Source organism: Eschrichtius robustus, chromosome 8, assembly GCF_028021215.1.
Source record: "Eschrichtius robustus isolate mEscRob2 chromosome 8, mEscRob2.pri, whole genome shotgun sequence".
Classification (NCBI taxonomy): domain Eukaryota; kingdom Metazoa; phylum Chordata; class Mammalia; order Artiodactyla; family Eschrichtiidae; genus Eschrichtius; species Eschrichtius robustus.
The window spans coordinates 94,735,061-94,752,945 of record NC_090831.1 but is presented as its reverse complement, the minus strand read 5'-3'; the positions used below and the strand labels follow the sequence as shown (position 1 = coordinate 94,752,945).

General features: G+C 35.0%; 1 protein-coding gene across 5 annotated transcripts in view; it reads right to left on the bottom strand.

The window, feature by feature from the left end:
- The window catches only part of FOXP2 (forkhead box P2), a 532,992-nt gene that overhangs the window by 132,456 nt on the left and 382,651 nt on the right, over positions 1-17,885 (bottom strand). For 4 of the 5 annotated variants that reach the window (XM_068549334.1, XM_068549329.1, XM_068549330.1 and 1 more), the window contains exon 4: positions 16,964-17,053. In XM_068549334.1, coding sequence (XP_068405435.1) covers positions 16,964-17,053 — 90 coding nt within the window. Of the gene's footprint in view, positions 1-13,290; positions 13,341-16,963; positions 17,054-17,885 lie in introns of those variants that run through there. The other variant, XM_068549333.1, reaches the window with a different exon arrangement.

Sequence of the window (17,885 nt, the reverse complement as noted above, 5' to 3'; positions counted from 1 at the left end):
ATTCTAATACATGGAAATACTGTAAACCAGTTTCGAATTCTTACTGCTATTTTGTTTTTAGCTTGTAGCTTTTGCACTGGAGCATGATAATTATTTGTTTCATATGAAATTGTATAAAGTAGACTTCTCAATTTATTTCTACATTATTCCTGAACTCTCTTTTTATTAAATAAACATCTCCTTGAATAGAATAGCAAGCAAAAAGGTCGGGGGACGGGGAATAAAATATATTAACTAACCTGTGCTCTAGTCCAGCAGTGCTGGAAATTCTTGAATGGAATGCCAAATACCATAACTGCATCGATTGCTTAAGTACTCGTTTCTGATGTAGCTCTTAAGAACTAGTCCGCACTATCAATTAGTCCCAGAACAGATGTTTCTTTTAAAGCAATTTGTATTTGGTATGACACTGTTAATCAATGCTATTTTGACCCTTTAGTGATGGCAAGTTACATCTTAGCACTGAATAACCCATTTAACAGTCCTTCATCGGAAACTTGATATCTCATGCACACTGCTTCCAACAAGTTCTGGTGTCCTCAAAGACTCAGGAATCACTAACCAGAAAGTACTGAGTCTTTTTTACTTTATGTATATGCATCTCTGTATTTCACAGATGGATTGCAATGTTCTAGTGTTTAAAGAAGGGGTTGCAAAGTGGGGCCTGAAAGCCAGACTATGAGAGGAAGGGAGAGGGAAAGGAAAAGAGAGAAAGAGAGAAGGGGAGATGGAGAGATTTAGAGAGGGAGAGAAATGAATACTTCTTCAGAGGGTAAATGAGCTGTCAAGTACAATCTATTTCCTACTCTTACCTTGCACTTAGTCCGCCATATACCTGCCTGAACTGACAAAGCATTGGAGTCTGATTTGCCTTGTCTAATGATATGCAAAATGCCTATTGCAAGTGAATATTAGAAATAAAATTAAAAGAAACCACATACAGGTAGAGCTGATAAAAAATAGCTAGACATCTTTAAACATTCACAATTTTACTACAGAGAACAAAAATAATAGGATTATTTGGCTTACTTTCTTCGCTTCCTAAATTTATGATGTATTTCTCTGAAGAAAAGTTCATTATACTATTTCTTTTGTTTGCAAGATAAAATCCAATTGCACTAATTCCATAAATCACACACTTTAAGAAGAGGATGGACTCTACTTCATTTTAATTTCATTCTGGATAATTACCAGAAAGCATGCTGGACCTATTAGAGAAGGTGAGATTATTAAAAATCATTACGCATTTACAGTATCTCAGATGCAAACCAATGATTAATTCTTATTCTCATGGAGCCCTGGATGAAGTGATGACAAACACTCACAAGAATAATCCTGGTTTGGTTGGGCAGAATCACACACAGCACAGGGACCTCCCATTCTTACTCCCCAGAATGGTGAGCCTTCCACCAGACAGGCAGCCTTCACAGAATGAGGAATGTCTGCCTGTTCTGTCCTCCTGCCTGTCCTGAAGTTGAGAATTCCTGAAGAAATGATTCATTCATTTCAAATATAAAGGATGGTGGAAAAAAAAATGTTCTGGTAACAAGACACATCTGACAATCTGCCCTGGCTCCTTGGGAAAGTTACTGAACCCTTCTGGTTCTCTGATCCTCACAGGTAAAATAGGGATAGTACCGACCAATTCTGGGGTTTACCTGGAGATAAAATGACCAGTCATGGGCAAGGTACCTGGCACTTAGAACACAGCAGGAACTCATGTGGGTCCGTAGGGATGGAGGTGAGGGAGAGCAAGAAGGGTTTCCTTGGCAGTACCTATTTTTCTAGTGTAGTTTCTTACAATACAGATTACTGCAGGAAATATAGAAAAAGTATGGAATACATCTCTTATCTTCACTATAGCTGGAAGGAAAGTGAGAACTTTCTTTAAGTTTCCAGCAATATGTAATAGCCAAGTGAAAAAAAAATTTTTCTGACCTTAACTTGTTTAAATTTTACCTTCTATGACTATTTTTTTCACTATCCTTCAAAAACACTTGCTTCTGTACTTGCAAAATATGCATATGCTTCATTTATTTAAACTTTCCAGTGTTTGTTCCACTGCCTATGTATGTTCAGTTGGGGTACCTCACTAGTGCTGCCAAGCTTCGGTAGCAATTTCCTGGAGGGAAGGAATTACCTCTGCTTAGTTGACTTTGTATCGTGCTTTACCTAGTACTCAAAATATATGGAGTCTTTAATAACAGTTTAGTTACAATTAAAAATATTAAAACTTAGAATAACGTCCTATAACTAACTGACCTTTAATCACATTAATGCCCAGATTTATGTCTTTCTAAATTTTCCTAGAAGAAATTTTACCAAAAAACAAAATTTCTTGTCACTAAAGTATCTCAAGTCATAAAATCTCTTTTCTTGGGGTTTCCTACATAGCAGAGAAGCTCCCTTACTGCAATCTATTGAAGGTCAGCCCTCAACACAAGGGCTTGTTTTTTAATTTAAACAAAAATCTCTTTTCATAGATTTATTAGGCCCCATGAGGTACTAACAGCTATGTTAAATTGTCGTTGGCAGACACTGTTAAGATGCCTATCTCAGAATTCATCCTTCTCTTCTTCTCTACCAAAACAACCCAAACTTTGTTCAATCTGACGAAAGGCCTGGTTGAATATAATCAGCTTCACAGACTCAGATGAAGCAGTGAGTGTTCATATGATACTGTTCAGGCCAATGAAATGGAAGGAGAAGCTATTCTGTGGAGCTTCTGGGAAAACTTGTTATTAAAACTCGTTATTCAGCTGACTTGCCTTTATTTGTATTTTGTCTTCCCCTTCTTTCTACCTGGAACATGAACATGATACCTGGAGAAGGGGCAGCCCTCTTGTGACCATGAAGACAGAGGCTATACAGGGGCAGAACAAGAGGCTGAAAGAAACATTGGTCTTTTGCGTCATCCTTGAGCAGCTGTACCAGCCAAATCTGGACTTCCTGTCTATGGAGTTCATGTTTCGCAGGAAAAATAAATCTATATTCCTGAACAGAGCAGCTGATAAACTCCATAGTAAATTCTGACAGTGTTTTAGTCGAAATATCCAAAATCCCCGTGGCTAAAGCAATAGATATAATTAACTCATAAAAACTATATACCAATAAATCATGTAGAACATATAGTTCCCTGATAATATTTGAGAAATCCTCATATATCATCTGTATCCTGCACATTTCCAATATCATTTTATTGAGCAGATTTCTTACTTCCAGTACCCTAGTAAAAGTATCATTGATATTTAGTGGGGTTAGAAGCATGCTTAGTACAGAATTATGAAGCAGTATATCTTGTTCAAAAGAAACAGACTAAATAAGGAGTAAAGGGCTTATTGAAAGCAAAATATTTATATGTATATACAATTCAAAAACCAGAAGATAGAATCAGGAAAGAAAATATTTACGTAAAGATAAAAGGAGAAAGAGTTCATTGTTATCGTTAAATAAGTATATTACATGTTATCTACCCAGGAAAAGGAATCAGTTGAAGTATTATTCATAAACAGACTGCCTAACTAGAGAATAGACAAGATGTGTTAGTAATGTGAGAGCAGGGTGGGCTATGCAGCCTGAATCTGGTCTTCTAATGATACTCATGTCTGCTTACAAGTTTCTTTCTACGAAATACAGAGAAGCTGATAAATATCATACCTTCATACTTGTCTCATCAGGTTGAAAGAAGTGGTACCTTGAACTTATTCTGACACAGAAACAGCAATTCAATTTGCCTAGTTCAATTCAATTCTGCAAAGATTTATTTAGCATCTACCATGTGCCAAGCATTATGTTAGAAATAAAATGTAATCTCTGACCTCAAAGGGCTTGAGTCTGAGACTGAGCTAGAGAAGTAGTCAAATAACTTTAATAAAATATGGTATAATCTACCTTTGTAAGTAATACATGTAGAATAATAAAAAAGTATGGTACAGGTTCTGAAAATATACATGAGTGAGGGGTTATTTCTCTGTGAAGAGTCAGAAGACTCAAGGGAGTAGGATCTTGAGGTGTGTGTAAAGGTTTGGCAACCAGATAAGAGGGCGTGGGGCTGACATTCTAAACAGATGGAGAAATAGGAACAAAAGCAAATAGGTGTCAAACTTCTAATAGTTCATGATGCCATGCAGAGTGCCTAGTATATAAGAAGTGAACTACAAACATTTGTGAATGAATGAATAAGTGAATAAACAGCATGTTCAATAAGCAGTGAGGATTAAATCATGGTTATAAAGTAACAGGTGTATGATAATTTATAGCCTTTTGTGCCATGCTGAGAGGTTGAAAAACAGAGTGATTTTCACATTATGGCAGAGGAATATGGCCCAATCAAATTAAAAGGGTTTACAGCTGGAGACTGTAGAACAGAATTCGGAAAAGTTAACAAAAACAAGTGTGGGGAGAGATAAATAATTTCAGTCTGAGACAAGTTGATCTGGGTTGAGATGCCCCAGTAGGCAACTGAAAAAAACACTCCTTGAGCCTAGGAGAAAGGAGGAATTTGATAGGGCTATAGACTAGCACTTGTCTATGGACTCCACGCATTCATGCAAAATGTACCATGGGGCTTCTCTGGTGGCGCAGTGGTTGAGAACCTGCCTGCCAATACAGGGGACACGGGTTCGAGCCCTGGTCCGGGAAGATCTCACATGCCGCGGAGCACCTAAGCCCACGCGCCACAACTAAGGAGCCTGTGCTCTAGACCCCGTGAGCCACAACTACTGAGCCCACATGCCGCAACTCCTGAAGCCTGTGCTCCTAGAGCCCGTGCTCCGCAACAAGAGAAGCCACCACAATGAGAAGCCCGCGCACCGCAAGGAGAAGTAGCCCCCACTCGCCACAACTAGAGAAAAGCCTGTACGTAGCAACGAAGACCCAGCGCGGCCAAAAGTAAATAAATTAATTAATTTAAAAAAAAATACTATGTACCAGACACTGGAAATGTGAAGATGAATGGGATAGTCCTGGCCTTCAAGGAACTTATAGTAAATATGATTCAGTGTGATACATGCAAGAACAGAAGACACAGAAATATACATAATATACATAATATACATAATATACCTAAGACACAGAAATAATACATAGATAGGAATAATTAATTCTACACTGTGTGTGTGTGGCAGGTGAGGGTTTTAAAAGAGGCTTCATAGAGTACCTGACAGTGATGATTTAAAAGCTTCACAGAAGTTTTCCAGATGGAAAGGCAGAGAAGGGCATACTGACAAAAGAGAAGGGCAAGGTCACCTGTATGGAGACATGAAGCAATTTTGGAGGAACCATAAGTAGTTTGATACTGCTGCTCATATAATATGTAAAAACTGGGTGGCGGACAATGAGATCAGCATGCAGGACCACTGCACCGGACAGCTATCTTTGAAGACAATGAGTTTTTTTTCCTTAAGGTTTCTAATATCTAAAGGAAGGCCAATTGGGCATAGCGGACATATACTAAGGACTTTAGAAAGCAGACATTATTTTTTAAAAAGTCAAAGATAAGATCTTATAATTTTACCTGAGAACTAAGGATAGTAAAAATAAAATTCTCACAATGTTGTTGGAAATGCCCCTGGAAAGAAGGAACAGAGAGAGGTATCTCAAGAAACCCGCTCAGGGACCTTTTTAGTTAGCTCAGATGTAAAGACATATATAAAAAACAAGCAAACAAAACACAGGACTCAGATTAAAAGACTGCTGAGTCTGGAAGGAAACTGAGATATCACTAGTTTACAGTCATTTAATTCTGTAGGTTGGAAAACTGAGTCCCTGAGAGGAAAAATGACAGTATATTAATAAGAATTCAGACTCAGTACTTTTTATTACAGGGAACCACTTTCCTGTTGCAGAAGAGTTGCAGGGTTCCTACATACTACTCTATAGACCAGCTGCATTAGAATCTCGAGAGTTTAAAATATTTTGATTTTCTAAGATCCCATCCCCTCAAATTTTAACTTCTTGGATGAACCCAAGATTCTCCATTTTTAAAAGATTTTCAAGTAATTTCTTAGATTTAAAAACTATCATTAGCCTAAGTGAACTCTAAGACTATGTAGGGGAGTGGCGATGGCTATTGATTAAGGGAAATCAATTCTCCTGGAATAAAACAAAAAGTTTAAACGATGCCCACATTTTTGAGAAGCTAGAACTCTAAACGTATTTCAATCACCAATGAATATGTTTTAAATGTCTAGGGGTTTCCCTGGTGGCTCAGTGGTTAAGAATCCGCCTGCTAATGCAGGGGACACGGCTTCGATCTCTGGCCCAGGAAGATCCCACATGCCGCAGAGCAACTAAACCCGTGCGCCACAACTACTGAAGCTCACGTGCCTAGAGCCCACGCTCTGCAACAGGAGAAGCCACGGCAACGAGAAGCCTGCGCACCGGAATGAAGAGTAGTCCCCGCTCGCCGCAACTAGAGAAAGTCCGTGCACAGCAACAAAGACCCAACAGAGCCAAAAAAATAATAATAATAAATAAATAAATTCATAAAACAAAAATGTCTATTACATGCTTGGTTCTATGGGAAGAAGGTGGAATAGAGAGAATGATTTTCTCCTTTGAGGTTTTTTGTTTGTTTTTACAAGGATATTTTATTGAAGAATTTACTCCAGTTTTTCTGTGAGACAACAAATTTTCCTCATGTCAGCACATCATAATGTTCAATGTGTTCCTTGGTTTGTCACTTTAGAATGTGCAGTAGCACTAGCAGTAGAAGATATCAAAGTGGCAGCTTTTACAGCAATGCAAGTGTTAGCATTAGAAGTGTTAAGAATTTATATACTGTGCAAAGGAATTGTCTGTTTGTTTTGTGTTATCAAGATGCTTAACTACTAGGTCCTGCAGGTTTTATGCTTATGATGATAGAACAATAAAAAATCGGCATGATCAAACAAATCCTTTCTTTTTAAATAACCACCAAAAACTTTTAGCCAAGCTGGATGTGATTCAAGACCTTCAACTGTGAACTGAATCTAAACAGAGGCTCCCTAATTTGAGGGATAAAATACCAAGCTCAGAATGTCGGGGCCAAACCAGTCGACAATCAATGGTTACTAAAATAAAGCTTCTACTCATTACTGAACTTCTATGGGGTCTCTTCATACCCAAGACACAGCCTTCCCCCATGCCTTTCAAAAACGTCCCAGGCAACTTTTACTGTGAAGGAGTAGCCCAGGTTATCTACTGATGTTATTGGATATTTACAAGTAAGAAGGACAAAAATATTAACATTAATATTGAGTGCCTCTCTCAATTCTTCAAATAAAATATCAGCAGAGAAAGTACGGGGAACTTGTTTGTTCACTTTAGATTTTCCTCATTGATGCTACATTGCAAGATCCTAAAATGCACTGATGTTGAGGATTGGTCTGATTATTTTCCAATTACCCCAAAGTTCCAAGACATTACACCTGTGGAATTTGTCAAGCCATGAAACTAAATCAAGCATGCTGGGGGGCTGATCTAATCTTTAGATTGCTGACTCTCACACACACAAACTAACTCCTCCACTCCTGTGGCTCCTTCCATCATAAATATGGCTTTGCTGTTCTCTACCTGTTCTCACTGATGTAGAAAAACCGGTGATGTGAAAAAAACTGTTTCATTAAAATAAACTGACATTAATCAAGAGGTAAATTTTACTGAAAGTTGGAAAGTTAACTTGTGTTACACTCTGCACGTGACGATGGTAATTTGATTCAGAGTAAGGACAGTCTTTGGAAGAAAGACTGCACAGACCTCTCATGTTTTTGAACTGGAAATTTCTTGAATTTGAGGGTTCATGAAGATCTCAGGCTGCATACCCTGTGAATGTCAAGGGTCTACTATAATTAGTTCTCATGAGTGGTTTCATCCTCATCTAATCAGAGAACATAATTTTCATCTTAAAATACCTACTACACTATAGCAATTTATTAACATTTATTAAGTGCCTTTGGGAAAAATAACTTAGTGACCAACCATAATTTAACTTAAAAATCATGTTAGATTCTTATAATGAGCTTATATGCTTTTCATATTAAGGTACAGTGACAAATATTTTTGAAAGAACAATTCATTACACTTTTGTTTGATCATTTCAAATGCCGTGCTTCCAGATTCACTGTTATTAAAATTATCATGCGCACCCTAAGATCTGTTTAGAAAAACTGGCCATTTAATACAACCATCCCAAGCAATTCTAGTTTGAATTTCTTAATAAGTTTTCTGGGAAGTCTGGCAAAAGGATTTAAGGAAGGAAGCAAAAACCACTTTGATGGTTGACTTTGAAAGAGCCACCTATACATGTCATCAGTAACAGGAGATTTCTCGCACTACATGAAATGCTTCAGGTCCTCCTAAGTATCTGAGATATTCAAGGGTAAAGCTGCTTTCATACTAAAACTACAATGTAAAATAGCATAAAAGAAACTATTCTATTCTTGGGGCAAGATAAGAACTAAAATATTGGATACTGGATTTTAAGAAGTCACATAGTTTTACTATTTTGTTAGTAAAATGATATGCTAGAATACCTTTTAGGTTCAAGATAGAATTAAATAATTAAGGCACTTAAAGTTATTCTTTTCTCAATATGGGGCCTGAAGGGACAGAGATTAAGTTAAATGGACAAGATTACATGATGAGAGGAAAGAACGGAATGGCAGAGGAAGAAAAACTACAGTGGAAAAGGTGAAGGTAGCAGAGAAATTTAAAGAAAACCAAGTAGAAATGGAGAATGCAGGATTATAGAGATGAATAGAATCCACAGAGGAAACAATGAATCTTAAATGTAAGTGAATTTCAAAATAATTTCACTTTTTGTTTTTAATCATGTACTGACACTGTTCTTCACTTTGTCATTCAATTTAGCTTGTACAACACCTCCAAACATCTTAAGGTAAAATTTGCAGCCTAAGTCTTAAATCCTATGGAGACCTCCCTTAACAATATTAATGTTCTATTTCTTTCTTCCTCTTACTTTAGTTAAGGAAGAGAAGTCAAGGGAATATATACTTAAAATCCTAATGGATTACAGAAAGAGGCAAGTGCTTGGGTAGCTAAGAAAAGAGAAAATGTGACCTCCTAGAAAGCAGTTTTCTCCCAGATTTAACTTATGGGAACTCAGTATTATATATGCAATATACATTTGCTTATATGATTGGAAACACAGCAATCAGGGAAGTAAAAGTACATTTATTATCTATCTTCTATTTAACATTTATATTAAAGTAAGGTTTGTTCCATTCATTAATGATAATATTAGCATTGCAGATCTTGAGTTACTAGCAAATGATAAAAAGAGGAGGGTTAGAAATTATCAGTGTTGCAGTTCAACAGTGCATGTATGAAAATGCTCATCCTCATGGTCACTGTTTGATGTGGTTGACAAGCTCTGTGTTTTAAAAACTCTCCCTTTCCTTGACCTTATTCGATAGAGTAAAAGCTAATTTGATTCTTCTTTTCCCCTCTTTACTTTCGTCTGTTTCTTTTTCCTCTTGCTTTAAAAATTGTCGATGTTCGTGAGCTCCTCTTTAGATTATCTTTCTCAGAAATCTCCTCTGCTTTCGTGGATTCATCCATCACTTCTGGATTATTTCACAAATATTTGTCTCTAACTCTGACCTCTCTGCCAAACTCTAATTTTCTAAAAGCTTGCTCTTTCCATTTACTTTCATGCCATCACCTCAAACTCAACATTTCTAAAGCTCAATTCATGAAATGCCAGCCTCAATAATTTTTTAAAGATTACCTTATTCCAGATCTCTCACAACTCCCTTCCCCCAAAGCATCCTCCAGATGCACCACTGTTGACTAGATCTCCACAATACACTGCTTTCATTGTGTCACTTCCTCATCAAAAACCTTTAGCAACCTCTGCTGCCTAAATCGCAAAGTACAGACTCATTAGCTTGACGTGTCAGGCTGTATACAATTGGCTATGTATACGTCTAGCCCTCCAATCCATTCGTTATTCCTTTAGTGTGACATCTCTATGCTGGTCAAAACAAACTACTTACTCTTGCCTAACTAGACCTCACCATTTCCCATCTCTACATCTTGGATGACATCTTTTGAAAATGTCTCCATCAAAAATTGTCCTTTACTTTCTCTATCTACCAAATTCCCTCTCTTTAAGCCTAAAATAAATGCTACCTCTCCACAAAGCCTTCTCTGATCACTTGAACCTGAATTAATAATTTTCTTTTTAAAATGTGTATAGCCTCAACATCACTAATCATCAGGAAAATGAAAATCAAAACCACAATGAGATATCATCTTACACTTGTCAGAATGGTTATCAAGAAGACAGGAGATAGTAAGTGTTGGTGAGGATGTGGAGAAAAGCCAATCCTCATACACTGTCAGTGGGAATGTAAATCATGGCAGCCACTATGGAAAACAGGATGGAGGCTCCTCAAAAAATTAAAAAGAGAACTACCACACAATTCAGCAATTCCATTCCTGGGTATTTATCCAAAAAGAAAAAAAATGAAAACATGAATTCAAAAGGTTATATGCACCACAATGTTCATAGCAGCATTATTTATAATAGCCAAGCTATGGAAACAACCGAAGTGTCCATTGACAGATGAACAGATCAAGAAGATGTGATTATATTCGCCATAAAAAGAATGAAATCTTGCCATTTGTGACAACATGGATGGACCTGGAGGGTATTACACTTAGTGAAATGTCAGAAGAGAAAGACAAGTACTGTATATTTTCACTTACATGTGAAATCTAAAAAACAAAACAGATAAATATAACACAACAGAAACAGACTCATAGATACAGAGAACAAACTAGTGGTTACCAGAGGGGAGAGGGGTAGGACGAAGGGTCAAAGAGGTGACTGGGATTAAGAGGTACAAACCACCAGTTATAAAATAAGTAAGTTACAAGGATGTAATGCACAGCACAGAGAATATTGTCAATACTTTATAAAATAACTTTGTATGGTGTGTAATCTATAAAAAAAAATCAAATTACTATGTTGCACATCTGAACCTAATATGATATTGTAAGTCAACTATACTCAGTAAAATAAAGTAAAATACTTATAGCACTTTCTGCTTTTCTGATTCCCATAGCACATCCACTGTGCCCTGATATTTGTGTGCAAGTATTACTGTCTCCTCAACCAAATCATAAGTCCCTGAGGATATTACACATAAATACTCAGTTTTCACTGAATGAATGAAGCTTTTCCCCCCTCCAGCCTCCTCACACTCTCCACTCAACACTATCTCCCCCTCATTCATTGTTCCAGCAGGTATTTACTGAGCTCTATTTTTCACTAGGCACTGTGTTAGGCACTGGAAAATGAGTAGGACATGCATGATCCCTGCTGTCACAGAGCTCACAGTCTAGCAGGGAAGACAAACATTATAAGTTTATGTGTGGCAAGTGTGACATATACATGGTGTGGAGGCCTATAACAGGGGGACATACTCTAGTAGTACCTAAAACACTCACTGTTGCTTTCTCATAAATTAGGCACACTTCATATCATAGTGAATAGTGAATTGTGACAATTATGACCAAGTAGAAGGTAACATATTAGAGAATATTTATCATAACCTTGGATTAAATATAAATTTCCTGGAGCTGAGCGTAACAGAAATTATTTATTAATTCATTATAAGTGCAAGGATTTATGCTAGCTACTTTATATAGTATTCTTTTTTGTCTTCACAACAATCTGGCAAGGTGGGTATCCTTATTCCTATTTTAGAGGTAAGGAAACAGGCTTCAAGAGATCAAGTTACTCTACCCAAGGTCCTACTAATTGAGGGCAAAGATAGGCTTCAGACCCCAAAACATATGTTCTTTGTCCTCCATGCCATGAGTAGATCGTTCACAAGTTTTCCACACAAGCACACTTAGCAACGATGCACTGGATGTCCCAGACCCTCCTCCACAGGGTGTCAGCCCTGTGCATCTGGCTACAGGTGGCAACATCATAATATTTTAAGAATGATTTTATTCTGTAACATTCCTACAAGACTGTCCATTTCACGCTGCCTTTTAAGAAATGTTCTTTACTGGAATGGGAAAATGAGGACCACACAAGGCATAGTCTGTCCTTGTTAGTAGTTTTTAAATTAAGCTCTTTTTAAAATTTATGATATAAAAATATAATACTGCTTATTTTTCTGATATACAGAAAATATAGATAGCAAAAAACAGCTTTTAAAAATTCTTTCTAAGTTTTCTGCATCACAGTAGATTGCCCTACTCAAACCCATATTGCAAATTTCTTGCTTATGTTGCTTTCAGTATTTGGAACAAAATGTGTTTTAGTTTCTCTCTAATTCTTATAACTAGAAATCAAATATTAATGTTGGAAAGGAAATATTCAATTTCATTCTTTACCACTGCATGAATGGACTTTAATAATTTCCTAAAACATATTTATCAGTGTCCAATTCTATTACCCACAGAGTGAGTATTTTAACCCAGGATAAATATTTCGTTATTTATACATTTTATACTTTATTTTTGATTTTTTTCCCCTGGAACATGAAATTTTAGAAATGCTGATTAGTTTACTGCAGAATTTCTTGTTTTGTTGGACAATGCTAATTTTAACAATTTGGAGTGAAGTAGAGGATGGTAGAAATTTGTTAAATTGTATTATATCACAACATATTTTAATGTAGTTTATTAAGTAAATACATGGTAAAATAACTCCTTGTGTAACTTAGATTTTCCCTAAAAGCAATTTATAAAATTATTTCAAGGCATTAAACAAAACTTCCATAGGTGTGATATAAAATGATACTTGCACCATGGTTTTCAAACATATGGGATTTGATACTTTGATTCCAAAGCATGATTTTTGGCTATGGTATGTTAATAAAGTACTTTGTAACTGAAAACAAATGAATAGACAAACATAATCCTTAATGCATAAGCTAACATCCAAGATACAGCTTTTCCTGAAACATTAAGATGCCTATCACTTAGTTCAAAAAAAAAAGTGAAATAAATTTTTAACCACAGAATATTATATTTTGTCCATCAGGTATCCCAATGTCTTTGTTTTAAAGATGTTGAGTGACTTCCTCAAGCTTATATAACTAGTTTGTGGCAGAGTCAGAATAAGACCCCTAGGTTTAATTCACTTTTGCTTTTTACTATTCCATTCTTGAACTATTTAAAACAGAATTATAAAAAAAAAAAAAAAAAAAAAAAATTACCTATTGGAAAAGAGAACCTTATATAAGATATTAACCTACAACGAAGGAAGTGATTACAACGCTATATACTAATATTCATCTAAGATAGCAAAGCAATGGCATTTACCTTAAATTTACGTCTCTGCTCTGCACAGCTGTTGAAGAACCACAAGTCTGTCTCATGGCTGTAAATGTAACAAGAACAATAATGCGACCAATTTTCATACCTAAACTAAATTAAGTAGATTTGTCATAGGCTAGAAAATTGATAATGTATTTTACAAAAAGTTTTAAAATCACAGATTATGGAAGTGTGCATGTATGTATATGCAAATGCATTTGTGTGTGTGTGTGCACATATGTGTGTGTGAATTTACTCTTTTTAATAATCTGGAAATTAGTTTCATGAAATTGAAAGCATTACATATTCTCTTTGGCTAACTTTTCTCATTACGGAACGCTATGGGTATATCAAGTATAGAAGTGCCAGGAGTAGATACAGATAAATAAAACAAACTAAAATGAGAGGCTGTCTTCAGCTGTTATTATTAGGTTACGTTTTTCTGGGATACATAGTAAGAACGTAAAGAAGGAACATCTAGTAATGCTTAGTTTAATATCAGCTCCCATTTGCATCACAATCTTTATATATTATTCATCAATATGTCATTAATCAATGTACCTACTGATTGGACCTATTCAATTGGTGTTTCATGTAATGAACAGAATATGTAAACAAGTTTCAAAGACATATATTCAGATATCTATACATGAAAGTGAAATCACCACTACAATCAGTACTCAAGCTTGTCAGACGTGATTTTCTTCTTTCCATTTTGCACTAGATATGCTACTATCTATGCTATCTGTAGTACAAAAACCTGAAAAAGTGTAAATGAAAAATACCTGCAAAGATAAATACTAGTCTGCTAGAAATATTCTCTCTACCATGTCACACCTCAAATCTGGTTACCACTTTTAAACATTTAAAGGAAATTCAGTTGAATATAACAAAGCAACCGAATATTGTTCTTGTGACTTGAGCCATTAAAACAGATTTTTAAGAGAATCTGTATTTTCTTTCAAATGTTATAAAATAGTTCTCCATCAAACTATATTTTAAAATGAAAACCACATAGCATCTCTTTTGGTCTTCTAAAAATATGTTATGCCTGATAAAGTACAAGCCACCATGATCTATTATTAACACCAAATACTTTGCCTTGCAAGTATAGCTTTTGAAACGTTTTCAATTATCTTTTTTTAATTCTAAAAGATAATCTACACCAACTCTATTATGAAAAGTTGGTTAAACTCTTAGGTAAGTAGAAAAAGAAGTCGGCTGTGAGAGAATCATAGAAGTTAAGTGTTACTTTCATATTAAATGGTTAAAATTTTTAACAAAGATATTCTACTCTCTTCTTTAACATAAGTGGCAAATAGTGCAACTCATGTTAAATAGTATTTGCAGATGCAAAGATAAGCATTACCTAATATCCCCCTTTGACAACATGTGTAAGCTAGTATAAAATGCTATCAGGTTTTTATTAGATTTTCAATACAATCCCAGCATGTTTCCAGTTGCAAAGCTTATCAAGTACTATGAAACACTAAAACTGTAGACTCATATTAATTGCAGTGTATATTTTGGTGAACAAATAAGTCTTCATTCATTATTTCTAAATTCTTATTCATAAAAACCAACCAACTTTTCATTCCTATGACATTTTGGCATTAGATCCCACTAAAATTACAAAGTAATAATAAAATGCTACAGTTTTATAATATGTACAATGGATATGTATTCATAATAATATGAGTCACAAAACACTAAATATAAGTGACACAATGGAAGTTTGTGGTAATAGCTAGCAACTGAAATTGTTAAAAGGTATTTATAGTACTATTAATCACCCTTTGGTGATAAAATAACAAAATTGAGGAGTTCTGCTCAAACTTTTATATAAACATTTGGTACGGGAGCAACAATTTCTTATTTTAGAGTCATTAATATTTCCACATTATATGTGTGTGTGTTTTCCAAGAAAAATTATGTATATTTTAGTTGAACGAAGTATCACATTTTTGCCTTCCAATACAACAAAAAAGGAAAGTAGAAAAGCTAAAGCCCAGCCATTCTTTCCAGAGATACCCTGGTAACCAGCAATAAAGAAACTTCTACTGGACTTAGCTTTGGAGAGGAACAACTTATTATTTTGTCTATTTTGTCAAGAGATATGATAAAAATAGAATTAGGACAATATACAGTGTTTTTCAGATATGTGAAACAATAAACTCTTTCCTACCTTTGGCTTATGCTGCCAGCATCTAAATCTCCTTTGCTATACCAACAAGAAAGCAAAATTCCCAGCCTGAAGCCATAGTGAGGATAAACATTTCATTTGCTATCTGTGACTTCTATGTAAATTTCTCTCTGTCATGTAAATGTATGGAGAGGCTCTCATGGAATCAGATAATTCAATGGAAATACTCCAACCACGTTATCACTTGTTATTACTTGGGGAGGGATATGATAGTGAGGAAAGTTTGTCACTACAGAATTACTGAGTAGTTAAAACAAAGAATGTGAAATTTATTTTAAAAGAGAAAAAAATTAAAATGAATCTTAAACTTAGGCTGATTCAATATAACTTTCATTTGCAATCATGGCAGACATCGGTACGTCACACCCCCTATCCCCAGGACCCCTTCTTCCCATCCACCCCACAAAAATGGTTTGTTCCCAAGAATATATATTCTCATCTCATATTTGCCTAGGGACTATGCATTTAATTCAGTTTTTAGGTAATGAGTAGCTTCTGGATTGTGTAGATCAGTAGCCAATAATTCTGTTACACAAACTAAGCTTCAGTAGGGCACCATGTAAGACTTAGTTACTAGCATCTGAGAGTACACCTGAAAATGAAAACAGACAGCTAGGCCATAAAAATTTTTTTTTCAAGATTGTTTTGTTAAAATAAAGCAATAAGAAAGATGCTGACTTTTTTAAAAAAAACTAAGCTTGCCTTATTAGACGTGTACATAACACATGATTGAAAAAAGAAAGCATTGCTTATCTTTCAACAGAACTGATAAACATTTTGAATAATGTTTTATACAATTCCAGATTCTACCTTCCAAACATTTCAAAAATACCCTATAAAAATGTTTCTTTCCCCTAATGTCCTATATATTTTGGTTAAAGCTATATAAAACAATGGTTGTATTATGTAACAAAAAGTTACTTTAAAAGACATACATACTATCAGTTTCACAGGACAAACATAGTGAATAAGGACAACAAACTCCAGAATGTGTTTTTATAACTGTAGCAACAGCAATAACTCCTTGGCAAACTCAAACAGTTTTTTTGGCAACCCTGGAGGTTTTCTGCATTTGTCACTTGGATACCACTGCAAAAGGGCTGTCTAAGACTGCTTTGTTTCTTCCCTACCATTTTACTATAACTTTGCTTTTAAGGAAGACATTTCACATTTTAACCTGTTTGTGAATAAAATTTCATTAAAATCCCAACAAGGGAGTTTTATACAAAACTCCTAATGCCTATGTATACCAAATGTCCCTACATAACTTGTCCAGAAAGTGACCTTGTAAACTTTTGAAATCTATGCTAATTTTTTCTCTTTCAGGAAGATAAAATGAGTTCTCTTTTTGAATTAAAATTACTTACATATGCAAATGTAATAATTTTCTGTATGTATACAACTGGGTCTGCACATCTGTAATCACTACAAACATCTTTTAAAGTAAGATCCCAAGGATAGGAGTGCTTTACTAACCTGCAGTGGTCTCTGTTTGTCACTGCTCTTAGGAGATTTCAATCCACTTGTTTGCTGCTGTAAGAGAAGTTGTCTTGCTGCTTGGAGAGCCTAGAAGTGAAAAGTGAGCAATATCTAAATATTTTGTTGAAAGGTAAATTATCAGTTATTCCTTAGTTAACAGTAATAGGCTTTAATGTATGAGAATCCCACCTCCTTTCTAGAGAGAATCATTAAATATTCTTTTTCTTCTAATGTGAAAAAAATTCACATAACACACATATACACAACTTTACTTAAAATAACAGAGATGCATGTAATCCTGCAGAAAATAAAGGTAATTTGTTTAAAAGTGCTTAAAGAGGAAAAAATCATAAACTGCATCAATAACCTCATTTTCACAAGGAACTTGTCTTTGAGTGTTCAACGAAAATGCCCACTCCCTTTTAAATTATCAATCAATTTGCACTTTCATATTACAATTTTGAAGCAAAAGCAGTAGACTTCAAGTATTACCGGAAGCTGTAATTAAACTTGACAAATCAACATCAGATTATCTTGAAAGTGAATTAATAAGGATTTTCACTAAAGATTAAAAACACTTTTTTTGTACTTACAATTCAAGGGGAAACCTCTCCTTTGACAAAATAAAGTGCAGTTTTAATGCCAAATAAAATTGAGTGGTTTTCATTTGCATTCTTAGCAAAATCAGAGAACAAAGAAATTACCACTCAACCAATCAGGTTTGTTTCTATGTGTGACAGAATACCTATCAAAATAGAAGATGTTTTCATTTATTTTTATGTTTTCTGTCCCACTCAGGAAAATAAAACTTAACATAAGAAATTAATGTAAGCATTTCATTTACTAGAGGAGGGACAGTTTGGTGAGTGGGCTATATAAACTTATCATATAAAAACTAATGCCATAAAAAATACATATT